Genomic DNA, 14,338 nt, shown 5'->3' with positions numbered 1-14,338 from the left:
TTATTATCATCCTTTCTCCACTAGAATGTGAGTTCCATGAGGCCACTTTGTTCACTGTTGCATTCCCAGCGTCTAAAACAATGCTTTGCCTATAGTAGGTACTCAACAGATATTTGTGGAATAAATGAATGAAAATGATCACTTATGCAATTACTTAGGAATACCAATAAAGTTGACTGGCTATAAATTATTGGGACATGCTGTTATCCCATGAATGATATTTTCTCGTCTGTTTCTTTGTCTCTCCTGAACAGGTCTATAATTCAGTAGGCAGATCTTTCCCTCGAAGGTTTGTTTTGCCCTTACATGTCAGTTTGAATGACCCTGAAGGAGAGAACCTCAGCCCATTGTCCTATTCTTCAGCCAGTGCTGTGAAACAAGCTGATGGAAAGGTATGCTATGAATGGACATTAGACGAAGACTTGGAATTTTAGTCATGTTACTTTATTCTTTGGCTGTTCTCCACAGTGTTTGGTGTCCAATAAGTCTGATAACATTCAGCTGAGCAGGATAAGGTCACATGTAGAATTCTGAGTGGGAGTGAGCACTGTGTTTACCTGTCCTTTTTGTGTTTTGAAACAGATAGGTGCAATTTTCTAATGGCTGTGGAACGTCTAAGTATTTGAGATTGGTGTTGGTCATCTCCACCCTTTAGATAATTTGTACTTACTATAGGCATGTTATTGTGTAGCTATCAGTGTTTCAGCTTTAGTAGAATAAAAAGCTCACTTCCACCTCGTATGCCATTTGACAGCTTAGTAACAAAACCTGATAATCTGTTTTCGTTTGTTTTTGTTTTTTTGAGAAAGAGAGAGTGTGTGTGCGTATGTGCAAGCAAGTGCGGGGGTGCAGAGGGATAGAGTCTTTAAAAAAAAATAAACGTCTACTGTATTATTAGTTTCAGAGATAGAGTTTAGTGACTCATCTGTTGCTATAACACCCAGTGCTCATTACATCATGTGCCCTCCTTAATGTCCGTCACCTAGTTACCCCAGCCCCACCCACCCACCTCCCCACCAGCAACCCTCAGTTTGTTCCCTATAGTTAAGAGACTCTTATGGTTTGTCTCCCTCTCTGATTTCATCTTATTTTATTTTTCCTTCCCTTCCCCTATGATTCTCTGTTTTGTTTCTTAAATTCCATGTATGAATGAAATCATATGGTATTTGTCTTTCCCTGACTGACTTACTTCATTTAGCCCAATACCCTCTAGTTCCATCCATGTCATTGCAAATGGCAAGATTTCATTCGTTTTGATGGCTAAGTAACATTCCACTGTGTGTGTGTGTGTGTGTGTGTGTGTGTGTGTGTGTGTGTATCACATCTTCTTTATCCATCCACCTGTTGATGGACATCTGGGCTCTTTCCATATTTTGGCTATTGTGGACATTGCTGCTGTAAACATTAGGGTGCAGGTGCCCTTCGAATTGCTATGTTTATATCCTTTGGATAAATACCTAGTAGTGCAAATTCTGGGTCATAGGATAGCTCTATTTTTAACTTTTTGAGGAACCTCTGTACCGTTTGCCAGAGTGGTTGCACCAGTTTGCATTCCCACCAACAGTGTAAGAGGGTTCCCTTTGGAGAGAGAGAATCTTAAGCAGGCTTCACACTCATTGCGGAGTGGGGCTTGATCTCACAATCCCAAGATCATGACCTGAGACAAAATCAAGATGCTTAACTGACTGAACCACCCAGGTGCCCCAGAACCTGATAATCTTTTATGCATCCATGCATATGATGGAAAGAGGAACAATGGAAAAAATGACTTAGAGTCTCGGTTCCCAAGCCCTGTCTCAAACTCTTAGCACCCTCACTGACCTGTAATGCATAAAGTAAGTGAGAAAGTAAGCAATTACTGCAAATCTTTTTGGAACCTCTTTTAGATTTGGTGCTCTTATGAAAGTCTACATCCCGAGGATCTAGAGGAGGAAGGAGGCATTGAATTTCCCCAGATCAACTATGGCCAATTCAGTGGCAAAAAGTATTGTTTCTTCTATGGCTGTGGCTTTCGGCATTTGGTGGGGGATTCTCTGATCAAGGTTGATGTGGTGAATAAGACACTGACGGTAATGAAAATCTTTTTCCCTTTCTGAACTCTTTTTTAAAAAATATTTTATTTATTTGAGAGAGACTGAGAGAGCATGAGCTGCGGGGGAGGGACAGAAGGAGAGGGAGAAGCGGACTCCCTGCTGAGTGCGGAGCCCTACCCCCGGGCTTGATCCCAGGACCCTGAGATCATGACCTGAGCCGACTGAGCCACCTAGGTGCCCCTCCCTTTCTGAACTTTTAAAAGACCTGTTCTGCACTTTGAATTAGTTTCTATTTTGTTAAAGTAGCTCTTGAGATTCTTTAATATTTTGGCAGCTCAGCCATTTACTCTTATTAAGTTTGAGAACCATAGAATCACCTAGGCTAGGGATATATTCTGTCTTGGGAATCTTAAATGAATCACAAGCCCAGAAAAACAAGCCTTTGCTTGATGTTATTTTTAGAGAAATCGTGGGGTTCAGGTTGTTGGGACACTTATATTTCAAGTCGATGGGGAATTATAATTGCACAAATTGTGTTTGATGATGATGGAGTCTGCAGCTGCAAAAGCATCCCCCCCTTTATTCAGCTCAGTGAGCCTGATTCTTTTACTGTTGGAATATTGTACTGACAGCCAAATTCATGCTAGGAGTGACAAAAGCTATGGAAAGCTTCCTGCTCATAACTAGCCTTCTATCAATACTTTTTTGGGGGACTTCTAGATTTGGAGAGAAGATGGCTTTTACCCCTCGGAACCGGTGTTTGTTCCAGCACCAGGAACCAGTGAAGAAGATGGTGGGGTTATTCTCTCTGTGGTGATCACCCCCGACCAGGTAGATGTATCTCCTCATCACTAGTCAAAAAGAGAAGTAGCAGTGAGCCTTTTGGGGGTTCTATTCAGTGATGCTGTCAATAGTTTTTGATTCCGAAACAGCACTTTCTCCCTTTTATTCCTCTCCTCATATGTACATACCCTTTTATCGTAATCCATGCCTTATTATTTTAACGGTCTATTTATAGAATCAGCCTCATAATTTACATTTGCATAGGAATTCATGTACAAACGACTTTCACACATGTCACCTTATTTACTAATCAGAACAGCTTTGTTGGATACCATTTTATGCACTGGAATTTTTACGGAAGTTGAGAGAGCTTGTGTCAGATCTCATAGCAGTAAAGCCCGTGTTTAAATCTCAGTCTTCTGACGTCTAATCTAACGTTCATGCCACCATCTCTGCTGCATTTTCATCCGAGTGTCCCAAAAGTCTAATGTGGTGAGGCCCTAGTATCTCAATCATGTTGATATCTTAACTTCTTGTCTAAGGCAGTCTTGTGGCAAACAGGTTGAGTACCAGCTTTGACCAGTTATTAGCGGCTGCCTGGTGTAGGATTCTGAGGCTTTTTTTTTTTTTTTAAGATTTTTTTAATTTATTTATTCAACAGAGATAGAGACAGCCAGCGAGAGAGGGAACACAAGCAGGGGGAGTGGGAGAGGAAGAAGCAGGCTCATAGCGGAGGAGCCCGATGTGGGGCTCGATTCCATAACACCAGGATCACACCCTGAGCCGAAGGCAGACGCCTAACCGCTGTGCCACCCAGGCTCCCCTCTGAGGCTTTTTAAGGGTTTGGTGAGAAAAGTGCTGCGATCGATTACTAATATCTGCTGTAGGCTTAGGAGGACTTTGTCCTCATACCATGTACTTGCCACTCCTGTAATTACACCAGGGCAAATATCAATCTGCCTTGTAATGCTACCCTTTGTACAGCTCCAAAGTAACACAAAATAAAAGCATTTCTAATTTGGAAGAAAAAAATTTCTATGTCTCTTAGGAGACTGAAAAGGGGCAGGTAACAAGATCTCTAAACTCCAAGAGAGTCTCTGAAAGTAATTGATATAAACAACTTAATTTCTTCACTCTAGGTATGAACTTCTTCAGCCATAATGTCCTTCTCAGGCTCATTTAGCCATTCAGCAAACATTTAGTGAACGGATGGATAGTCAAGGCACTGTGCTAGGTGCTGAGGATAGATAGGAAGATGCATAAGACATGATCAAAAGAATTTTCGGTATTGTCTTTCTGTTCCAGAATGAAAAAAATTTTCTCCTAGTCTTGGATGCCAAGAACTTTGAAGAACTGGGCCGAGCAGAAGTGCCTGTGCAAATGCCTTATGGGTTCCATGGTACCTTTGTAACCATCTGATGGAGCAACTCGAAATGCCTGGAAACTAGCTTTAAAATGAACGTGCTCTTTACAAAAGGGAGAACAAAAAGAGCACCTTCCCTCCCAAACCGTAGACACCTGGTTTTAAAATTTCTATTATAAATGGAATTCTTGGAGATAATAATGGTTTTATAATTTCTTAGAGCTTTTTCTTAAAAACATAAAGCAACTGTTGATACAACCTTTTGAAGAGAGTTTTAAATTTGTATTTACTAGATAGATCTCTATCTAGATAATAAAAACACATGAAAGAAAAACAGCTGCATCATTACCACCCAGATAGGGTGGGTGACAAATGTCCTCACACTTGAGAGAAAAAATACAAATAATCATAGATAGTAAAACATGAATATAGCTCTAAAAAGCACCTCGTTTTTTCTGTCACGGCCTGCCTGTTAGCACGGGTTCCAGGACTCGCAGAAGACAGGAAGCCAACTACGTCATGCTTAGAGGCTTTCTTCCAAACAGTTCCTCCACAGTTCACAGACACCACAGCGGTTGAACCACCGACTGCCATCTTCTGCCTCACCCCCAACTCAGCCTTGGGAAGGTGTTGTTTTGAGGGACATCACTAAAATCAGGCATTTCTTCTAATCTCCAGGTGTATAGTTCTCCAGAAATTGATGAGAAGCCAGTGGTTCTTCATTCAATTGAGCAACAGGTGGCACTAGAGGCCATATAATCTCCACATTTCTAACCACCCTCCCACACCCCCAGTTTTACCAACAGCCCAAATCTGTCTGCCGTCTGTCACTTAAACCATACTCTTGCCAACACCTTCACGATCTTTTGTTCCCTTTTCCTTCATTTATACTTCCTCCCTCCACTTGACTCAGCCTGGGGCCAGTTAAACTGTCGTTGCTCCTTCTGCATGTTGAATGTTGCTGGGGAAGCCTCCTAGATGTGTAGTTTGGGGCAACTGTGAACTCACGGTCAGGCTCATGCATGACCCTGGACCAGCATAGCCAGTTGCTTCCCAGTTATCCTCAGGAGTTATTACAGACATCATAAACCCTGTCCTTTTCAGTGAAGTGTTCCCACAGGTACAAAAATGCCACAGGTAATGGTTTACATCGTGGCAATAAAGTGAAAGTTCTAAGTTTTGTGTCTGGCTTGATGAAACACAGAACAAAAGCAGCAGGTACCAGAATGACGAGAAGATGCTTAAGTACAGCTAATACAGCAGATGTGGGAGCTTCGAGGCTGAAGTCATTGTAAGAGAAGGTATATATATGTCACAGAGGTCCTCAAAAGGCATCGTACTACCCCCCCCCAAGGCATGGAAGATTGTTTTAGATCTTATCTGAATCTAAAGGGTGGAGGAGATTCTAGCTGACTTCTGTGAAGTATGCAGAGCTGATAATGTCTTTCCTCTATAAATTGCGTCCTAATCACAGGGAGTGAAGTTCAAACATATAAAGGTTAGCGGTACAATCATAAGATTTTCACCCAAGGATGCCCAAATTCTGCTGTGGCTCTTCTATCTGTGAGGTTCTTGAAGGAGAAGACAAAAAAGGATCAATGACATTTTGTAATATGCCTATGCCTGGTAATCCAGTGCAGAGAGTTCTGGTAAAATTGAGTGAGCATATGACCAAGTTTCAAAACCTAGGTAGGGCATCTTCCTCTCCCTAAGCCCAACTCATCACTCAGCAGCATCCAGAGACTCAAGGAAAGGGAGTATGTGGTACATAAGGAAGGGGGAAAGGGACTAGGGCTTCCCCCTTGTGACCTTCTCTTAACTAATTACATCTGCAAAGACCCTATTCCAAGTAAAGTCATATTTTGAGGTACTGGGGGCTCAACACATGAATTTTGGGGGGACATGGTTGAATCCATAACAGAATCACTGAGGGTAAATTTGGTGAGTACCCTTAATAAAAACATTTAAGAAAGAGCTCTGCAAATGTAATGCCATATTGTACTAAAGCAACTATAGCAATTTCTCAGAAATTCCTTCGGTTTGTATTTTGATTCTTAAGACTTCATTTGGAATGAGTCAAGTGTTTTCTCCCCGATGTGGTCAATGCCCAGGAAATACTGTTTTATTGTAAGTGATCTTGGGTGAGTAATTCACTTATCTGTGCCCATGTTTTCCTATCTGTGAGAGGACTGAACTAGATAGTGTCTATCTCAGATGTCTCCGTAGTTTATCCTTCTTTGACGTTCTTTACAACCCAACGGGGGAGAGAATAAAAACATTTGAGAATGTGTTAAGAATGTTTGCTACATGACCATAATTTCATGCAGAACAGAGTATGTAGCCAGAGACAGGAGACATATGAGAGAAATCACCATTTGGGGCCCCTATGCCTGCCACACTCATGATTTAATCTATCCTTCCCAGTGCCTGGAACACTGCCAGTCTCATGGCTAGCTCTTCAGTAAGTAGATAGGTAATGAATGAAGAAAAGAGGTGACATAATACTGGGAACTGCAAGTAGTGTGGATACTCCTTATAAGTAGGCCTGAGGAAACAAGATCCGCTCACTCCGCAGGTGTCAACATAGGACAGAGAAACGCTAATGTGTGTGTGTTCACGACTGCCTGTGTTCACACTGATAAATGACTTCATGTGTGTGTATAATAAGGAAAGCTTGAGAATTTCCCTTAGTAAGAAGAATCTTTACACAGTCCAAAGGTAGTATGATTTCCGAAAGTCAAGTGCTCCCACACGTGCCCTGAAATTCCCGCTCCCTTTATGCTATAGGTAGGTTGGCCCTGGGACTCATCTCGGAGTAACCAGCCAGTGGAGGTTATTTTAACTAGGGCTTTCTGTAAAGGAGTGGCAGGAGCATGTCAAGAGGTCCCTCCAGTACCCAAAGTGTGCCCAGGCTGACCCTAACGGCTCTACTTGGCCTAAGGCTGAACAGTCAGTATGATGAAAGGCACTAAGATCCTACCTATCTTTTCCGACCGACCTCCGGGACTTTTGCTTAGCTTATTCCAACTCCGGCTATCCAAGAGACTCACAGTACAGGACGCTTTACTGCCTCCGGACCAGCAGAGGGAGCCAGTCACAGTGCAGAGCGGAGAGCGCGTCCCAGGGCGTCCGCCGCACTGCGCAGCCGCGGGAAGTGCTGCGGCTCCGCACCACCGCTAGGCGAGGGCGGAGGCAAGGCGATGAGCGTGGCGGGCGCCGGCGAGGGCTGTTGCCCGCGGGCGCGAGTGTCCCGCCTCGTCTCCTTCAGCGCGACCCACCGACTGCACAGGTGGGGGGCGCCCACAGTGCCCACGGTGGGGGGCGGGGTCCGCGTGTGGGAGCGCAGGTGTGAGAACAGACGCGCGCCCCCGGCTGCCCTGGCGCCACGGTGAAGGTGACAGCTGGAGTCGACCAGCGAAGGCCCTGGGGCGCGGTGGTAAACCGAGCCAACCGCGGAGGCACGGCCCTGTGTGCAGAACCCGAAGGCCCCCGCCCCTCCCCTTCCGCCCGGTGCCCTGGAGCAGCTTCGGGTCGCTCACGTTAGCTAGTGGAGCGGGAAGGGGTGCAGTGGCGCCCAGAGCAGTTCGCCTGGCCCGGGTGACCCAGTTCCAGACATGTGGTGAACACTGGGCAAATGCGAGCTGCTGTGAGGTGCCAGGAGCGCTAGCCGCCGTCTCCAGTACCACTACAGCAACCCAGGTTTATGCCCTTTTTACCACAGGTGTCATGAAGCCAGGCGTTCCCTTTCCAAGGCAGCCCTGAGAACAAGGAGCACAGTCTGGATTTGCACCCGTAGCATTCAGACTGCTTGACTGCACTGAAGAGTTGATGTTGAGGAGAGTTTGCCTCTTGTTAGCAAGCTCCGCTCTCAACATACGTTTCCCTGTCTGTAGAATGAGGATAATAATTTCTAACAAGCGTCATCCATTTCATTCACTGGGCAGATATTTGTGAGGAGCGTGTCAGGTCTTGTGCTAGGTGACAGGGATGCAGGAGGGATCAATGCGCACCTGTCCCCGCCTTCTGTGCGGAGTGCTCAATCTGGCCAATTTTGTGGAGGGTGCAGTGAGATAATTTTGTGCCAAAGCTTTGTGAACCGTAGTATTCTAAATGTAAGTGGATGCGCAGGAGAAAGTGGTGGAAAAGAAAGAGAAACTCAAAAAGGAAGGGGTGGTGTAATAGGACGTTCACACATAGAAGGCCTCATTGAAGATGCATAGTTGGTTGGACAGGTACAGACATAAAAATTCATTAAGAAAGTTATTTTCTGCACAGAACTACAGCTGAGTATTGTACTTTTAAATTTTACCTAATTTGAATACTGCTGTATGGATTGGTGAAGTCGTCAGTGGGCAGTAGTTCAGGCATAACAATGCAAGATTGTTAAAGAGGAGAGGTAGTAGGTCATGTAATTATTTTTCAGGAGAAATGAGATTTTAAGCCACTTGAAGAGAAGCATCTTCTTTTATCATTGTATGTCCTTGGTTCATTCAGTCCATGCCTACTATGTAATGGGTACCCAGTAAATGTTTGTTGAGTTCAAAAAAAGAAGGGCCTTGAGCAGATCATTTGGAATCTTGCTGCGGAGCCGGAGCAAGGGTGTGGACTTTGTTTACTCTCATTTATACATTACAGTAGCCTAATTAGGGGCCATACACTGGTTCCTGACAGAAAGTGGAATAATGAAATCAAGTTGATTTATGACTCTATTTGGTGAGCTAAGGTAATAATAAATTGTGAAGCTTTTCAAAGGCTAGAACAAATAATAAATGTAGGGGGCAGAGAAGGCGTCTGAACTTGTGTCATATTAATTTTTCTTTTCTTTTTTTTTTTTTGTCAGCAAATCTCTGAGTAATGAAGAAAACTTGAAACTGTTTGGGAAATGCAACAATCCAAATGGCCATGGGCACAATTATAAAGGTGAGAGAAAAACTGATGAAATTTTAGCCCTTTCAATAAGGATGAAAAGGTGATCAGCAAATATTAGTCTTAACGAGTAAGAAACTTTATGGACAAAGCATATTGAACCTTGAATGAGAAGTTACATGGAAGTTCAGAATGAAAAAAAAAAATCCGTTGCCTTGGTTGGATGTGTCTTAAATTTTACCTTGCAAGTATCTGTTCTGTTAGAGATAATGAATGGTTTAAACAATTTTTTCCCCTTAGCGTTAATGTGCATAATGAGATTCTTTTGGCACCGGCTTCCTTCTAATTAGGTATTGCTGAGGCTAATGTTAAAATTAGATTGTATTAAAAACATTAGATTGTATTCTTTGAATAAATAATGACTGACAAAAGGGAGATAGTGGCTAGGAATATGCTGTGTGGCAGGAAAATAGGTTGAGTCTAAAACTGCCTACAGTGTTCCAAGAGAATAATTTATGTGAGTGCAGGAGACTTGATTCTTTGAGATAAATATGGTATCTCAAAAAACAGCCGTAGAGTATCAACAGTGTGTAGTTTGGTAGAGTAAAAAGATTCAAAAGGTGTCAGAAGATTAGAATTTCTAGTTTAGTTACTGCCTTACTTGATCTATGATATTTGTCATTTTTAGTTTGCTTACTTATCACATAATACCTATTGGTATTTGTATGGAGCTAAAAAAATATATATATATATATATAAGTCACTAATTTGTAAAACACCCTGATCATCATTTTTCAAATGCCTCGTACAAGCACTTCGTTAACTTACAAAGGATTACCATGAACTGTATATGTTCGTGTGAGTGAAGGGATCAGAGTTTTAGGCCCAGTAGTGGTTTTGCTTGCTGAGAAAGGTGCTGCCCAGCGTTGAGCCAGCTTGGTGTGTAGCTGGATGTCTTCCTGTACATTTTCTCCTCTTGCAGGCAGTGATTGAGCAGCGTCTCAATCCTACCTAGTGAATCAACATCATAAGCTGAATACACACCCTTTCTGGCTTCGATTGGGCTCCTCTGCTTAGCCAAAGCTCCTGCTGAGCTTCTCTGTCTTGGCTGAGTCTTGCTTTGGTTGATAAAAAGATCTTAACTGAAAGAACAGATGTTTGAAGGAAAATATAAATAGAGCTTTGCAGGGCAGAGATCTAATACTTAATTTATGTTGTTAACTTGTGCTTGGGTGTTATCTGTTGAAAGTCATGTGGTTTTTTGGTATTCTGTTTTCTTTCCCATAGTTGTGGTGACGGTTCATGGAGAGGTACGTGCTGAAAATATCTGTGTGATTTGTGCAGATTGCTGGGCCCTCTCAGCCAACATGATGGATTCTGTGTTGAAAAATTCTGTTCAAATCAAAATTACTTCATTGTTGTCCTTTGTGTATGGTGAGCTGCTGCCATTACAGGCCTTTCCTCTCCCAAAGGGTTATCTTTAATCTGCTCTATGTGGACAGGTAGAAGAGCAGTACCATGAAAGGGGTTCCTGGAGCACCTGGTTTTTTCATACTGAGATCGATGAGTGTCCTGGGGATGAAGGCAGATGTGGGCACAATTTCTGCGCATTGTACAGCCTTTAATAATTTAATAGAGGTTTAAATATGAAGGGTGTATTATAGTAACATTCACCTTTGTTTATTCTTTAGATTGATCCTGTTACAGGAATGGTTATGAATTTGACCGACCTCAAAGAGTATATGGAGGTAATGTCATGTTGGGTGCTTATTAAGTACTGTCCTCTAAGAATATTTGATGGCCCCTTTATTACTTCCCCAGTCAAGTATCTCCAGATGTTCCATGACCTTGGGAGTGGAATTGGGAGTGGGAGGAGGGAAGTAGTTGGAGGAACTATTCTCATGTTTTTCTAGAGGTGTTTGGGTGATTTAAAGGAAATAAGTCACAGTTGTATTGCAATAATGAGAATAACAGTAATAGGCTTATCTTGTATTTCTTGCTGGTGAATCCTGATTTCCTCCATTTAACAGATTCTGCCTTTCTTTCGAGACACAGCTTTCTCCTTGAAGCTTTCTTTTCCTTCTCTGGATTTTCCTTATGCCTTCAATCATAGATTTTAACACTACCCTGCGTTATTCACTCTAGTTTTATCAGAAACTCACTGAGGCACTTTGCCATAGGGATAACACAGAAGAAGGAGTTCAATCAGGGACTGGCTGACTGTATCATTATAGAAATCCTGCATTGTCAGAGACCCTAGAGATTATCTAAACCAACTTCTTCATTCCATAGATTAAGATTGAGAGAGACCGAACAGTTCACTGACTTGCCTTAGGTTGTACGGTTAGTCTTTTACAAAGTTGGGAGTCGACTTCCTTCTATCCAGCTTTATTCTTATTATTCCATCATTTTACCTGTTTGTTCAGTTCTTCACTTAAACTCTGCTCCTTACTCTTTTTTTTTTTAAGATTTTATTTATCCTATTTAACAGAGAGCACACAAGCAGGGGGAGCAGCAGAGGCAGAGGGAGAAGCAGACTCCCCTGCTGAGCAGGGAGCCCGATGTGGGGCTTGATCTCAGAACCCTAGGATCATGACCTGAGCTGATGGCAGATGCTTAACCGACTGAGCCACCCAGGTGCCCCCTCTGCTGCTTACTCTTGTTGTAGAATCTGACATTTGTCTCATAAAAATGCTATTAATGATCATTACTGCTTCCATGGTACTTATCATCCATACATTCGGCAGGTTCGCCCCGCTCTGCATCAGCCTTTGAGCTAAGTACCAGGAGTACACAGATGAGTGTGACGTAGCCCTTACCCACAGAATGCTCATGTTACTTTTTTAGGAGGCAAACAATAACAGGTGCTCAGTAAATTTCAGTTGAATAAATGAATAAGAGGGGCGCCTGGGTTGCTCAGTCGGTTGGGGAACCGGCTCTTGTTTTCAGCTCAGGTCATGGTCTCGGGGTCCTGGGATGGGCCCCAGATCGGACTGTGCTCTCAGTGGGGAGTCTGCTTCAGGATTCTCTCTTCCTCTGCCTCTCCTCCTGCTCGCATGTGCACGCGCTCTCTCTCATAAGTAAATAAATCTTAAAAAAAAAAAAAAGAATAATCAGTGAATGAACAGACAGCAGTGTGTTTCAAGTACTTTAGGAAAGCTATAAAGGCAGAATTTGTGCATTTATTGGGGACATAAAATATGTATACACACAGTCTGTATAAGACAGCAGTCTAGGAAATATGAGGCGTCCCATGCATGCATATGACCGTGTGCTAGAGCAGAGGTTCTCTGTAGAGAACTCTTCCCCGCTTTTTGTGCCTGAGGGACACCATGCAGTCCCATCAGTAACAGTGGCTCATCGCGGCTTGTAGAGTAAAGTCAGAAGGGGCCTGTGGAAGAAGCTTCAAAAGAAAAGTTGGGACCTGAACTGGAATTGAAGAGAAAACAGGTATTTTCTTGATATCCATGTTGGAACTGCCCTTCATTTGGTCTGTTTTAAAGGCTATTTGGTTTGAGGCTTCATTCTTTTTATATGGTTCTGGTTTTGTTCAAAAAATGATTTCTATTATTATTAATGTGCCCTTCTGAGAACCATACCATTGGGAAATTAAATTGTTTCCCAAATGCTTAGATTTTGTACAATAGCTAAAAGTAAAAAGTGAGAAAGAATAAGGCAATTACTGTTCTTGCCACTGACAAGGGAAAACATTATGTTAATATATACACGTAGTAGGAAGGAAGGGTCTTCACATATTTATGTTTTTTCTCCTAAGAGTCCAAGATCATTCTTAAATTACTCCTCATAGCAGAAATTTAGAACTACTACATAGTTTCACTCTTAGTCTGCTTTGTAAAATGTAGTACTCACTGGATCCTTGTCCTAATGACATTGTGGCATTGGGCTGAAGCGAAGAATGTATGGAGAGGTATTTTTGGTAAATAATATTTTGGTAAGTTTTTGGACAGAATTCAAGAAGTGTTAAACTCAGTTCTGAACTGCAGTGGCTGGTTATAAGAAAGCTCCGGTGAATTCTCCTGTACTTTTTGGTTTCTTACCCCCTTGCATTTAGTAATGAGGAGAACCAGTCATTATGGAGATCTTGGCCTTGCTTTATTTTTCAACTTTAAGCATTGCTTTCTGAGACACGGATGGAGTACTTACAGGTACTGAGTTAGTAGCTGTCTGATAAGGTAAGGTTTAGAGGCAAAGATAGAACACTTTGGACTTTGAATCCTAAAGAGAACGAGTGGTGTTTTTCCTTTGTTTTATCTATAGGAAGCAATTATGAAGCCCCTTGATCATAAGAATCTGGATCTGGATGTGCCATACTTTGCAGATGTTGTAAGGTGAGTGTGACCATCTTACCTTATGTAGATAGTAAACAAGAATTGCTGTCAACATTTTATCTGACCGATGCATGATTTCTGAAGTTTTAAACATTATCTTTTAAATCTAGAATTTCTGTTCTTTATAAATATCCAAAATGGAATTTTGTTTATTTGCCTTTGATCTTCTTTCCTTTTTTTCCTACAGCACGACAGAAAATGTGGCTATATATATCTGGGAAAACCTCCAGAAATTTCTTCCTCTGGGAGTTCTTTATAAAGTAAAAGTATATGAAACTGACAATAATATTGTTGTCTATAAAGGAGAATAGCTTTTAGGGGTTAATACTGTAGAAATACTAATTTCTTCTCATATTTAAAAAAGGTCCTTATCCCCTTGGACTATTAAGAAGTCATCACATACCTGTTATGCCTCCACATTATGTTCCGGAGTGCCCGACGGATTGAAATTGTTGTGTGTAAGACCTGTTGTGAATTCAAATCTATCTTAAAACCAGATTTGTAAAACATCCTCAGTATCATTTAGAGAGTCTTTTATTTATAGATTACAAATCACTTCATTTTCAGTAAAATGTTATGGTGTGGAATTTAAAAGCAAAATAAATCGATTTTTGTTTTTCCGTTATCTCATTTTTAGTATTCATTTTTTTCTTGGTATAATATGAATGGCAAAAATGTTTATAAGACTTATAGTAGGTAAAGCTTAAAAAAAAAATACAGGTGACCACAGAGTCCAGAAACCAACAACATACACTTCTTCCTTGATTACTTCTCGGGTATGTAGGGGCGCAACTTTATTCAGTGAAAGTGAGACACCCAAGTTGTAGGTAGACGTACAAGGAGTGAAGAGAACACCGCTTTAGTGCAGTTGTTCAGTGCAGTTTTGCATGTCTTGTTGAGCTATGAGTTGCTAGTGAGGAACAGCACGTTCCTGGAACGTTTAT

The 14,338-nt window shown here is 42.0% G+C and overlaps 2 protein-coding genes across 4 annotated transcripts in view; both read left to right on the top strand.

Moving 5' to 3' along the window:
• The window catches only part of SDHD (succinate dehydrogenase complex subunit D), a 112,764-nt gene extending 108,327 nt beyond the window's left edge, over nucleotides 1–4,437 (top strand). For all 3 annotated transcript variants that reach the window (XM_008690064.2, XM_008690067.2, XM_008690066.2), the window contains 4 exons: nucleotides 255–392; nucleotides 1,887–2,069; nucleotides 2,754–2,864; nucleotides 4,122–4,437. In XM_008690064.2, coding sequence (XP_008688286.1) covers nucleotides 255–392; nucleotides 1,887–2,069; nucleotides 2,754–2,864; nucleotides 4,122–4,235 — 546 coding nt within the window. In that variant the 3' untranslated portion in view covers nucleotides 4,236–4,437. The remainder of the gene's footprint in view (nucleotides 1–254; nucleotides 393–1,886; nucleotides 2,070–2,753; nucleotides 2,865–4,121) is intronic.
• Nucleotides 4,438–7,260: 2,823 nt separating this feature from the next.
• On the top strand, nucleotides 7,261–14,019 carry PTS (6-pyruvoyltetrahydropterin synthase). The gene is made up of 6 exons (XM_040631218.1): nucleotides 7,261–7,468; nucleotides 9,020–9,099; nucleotides 10,333–10,355; nucleotides 10,737–10,793; nucleotides 13,324–13,394; nucleotides 13,582–14,019. The coding sequence occupies exons 1-6, from the start codon at nucleotides 7,380–7,382 to the stop codon at nucleotides 13,703–13,705; spliced, it is 444 nt and encodes a 147-aa protein (XP_040487152.1). The 5' UTR covers nucleotides 7,261–7,379; the 3' UTR covers nucleotides 13,706–14,019.
• Nucleotides 14,020–14,338: the final 319 nt, after the last annotated feature.

Source organism: Ursus maritimus, unplaced genomic scaffold (genome assembly GCF_017311325.1).
Source record: "Ursus maritimus isolate PB19 unplaced genomic scaffold, ASM1731132v1 scaffold_16, whole genome shotgun sequence".
Taxonomy (NCBI): Eukaryota; Metazoa; Chordata; class Mammalia; order Carnivora; family Ursidae; genus Ursus; species Ursus maritimus.
This window is presented reverse-complemented; position numbering and strand designations above follow the sequence as displayed.

Coding starts and splice junctions, on each gene's coding strand:
- PTS (XM_040631218.1), top strand. CDS start 7,380: ATGAGCGTGGCGGGCGCCGGCGAGGGCTGTTGCCCGCGGGCGCGAGTG. Junction 10,794..13,323: donor ACCTCAAAGAGTATATGGAG/GTAATGTCATGT, acceptor TTTTATCTATAG/GAAGCAATTATGAAGCCCCT. Junction 13,395..13,581: donor TACTTTGCAGATGTTGTAAG/GTGAGTGTGACC, acceptor TTTTTCCTACAG/CACGACAGAAAATGTGGCTA.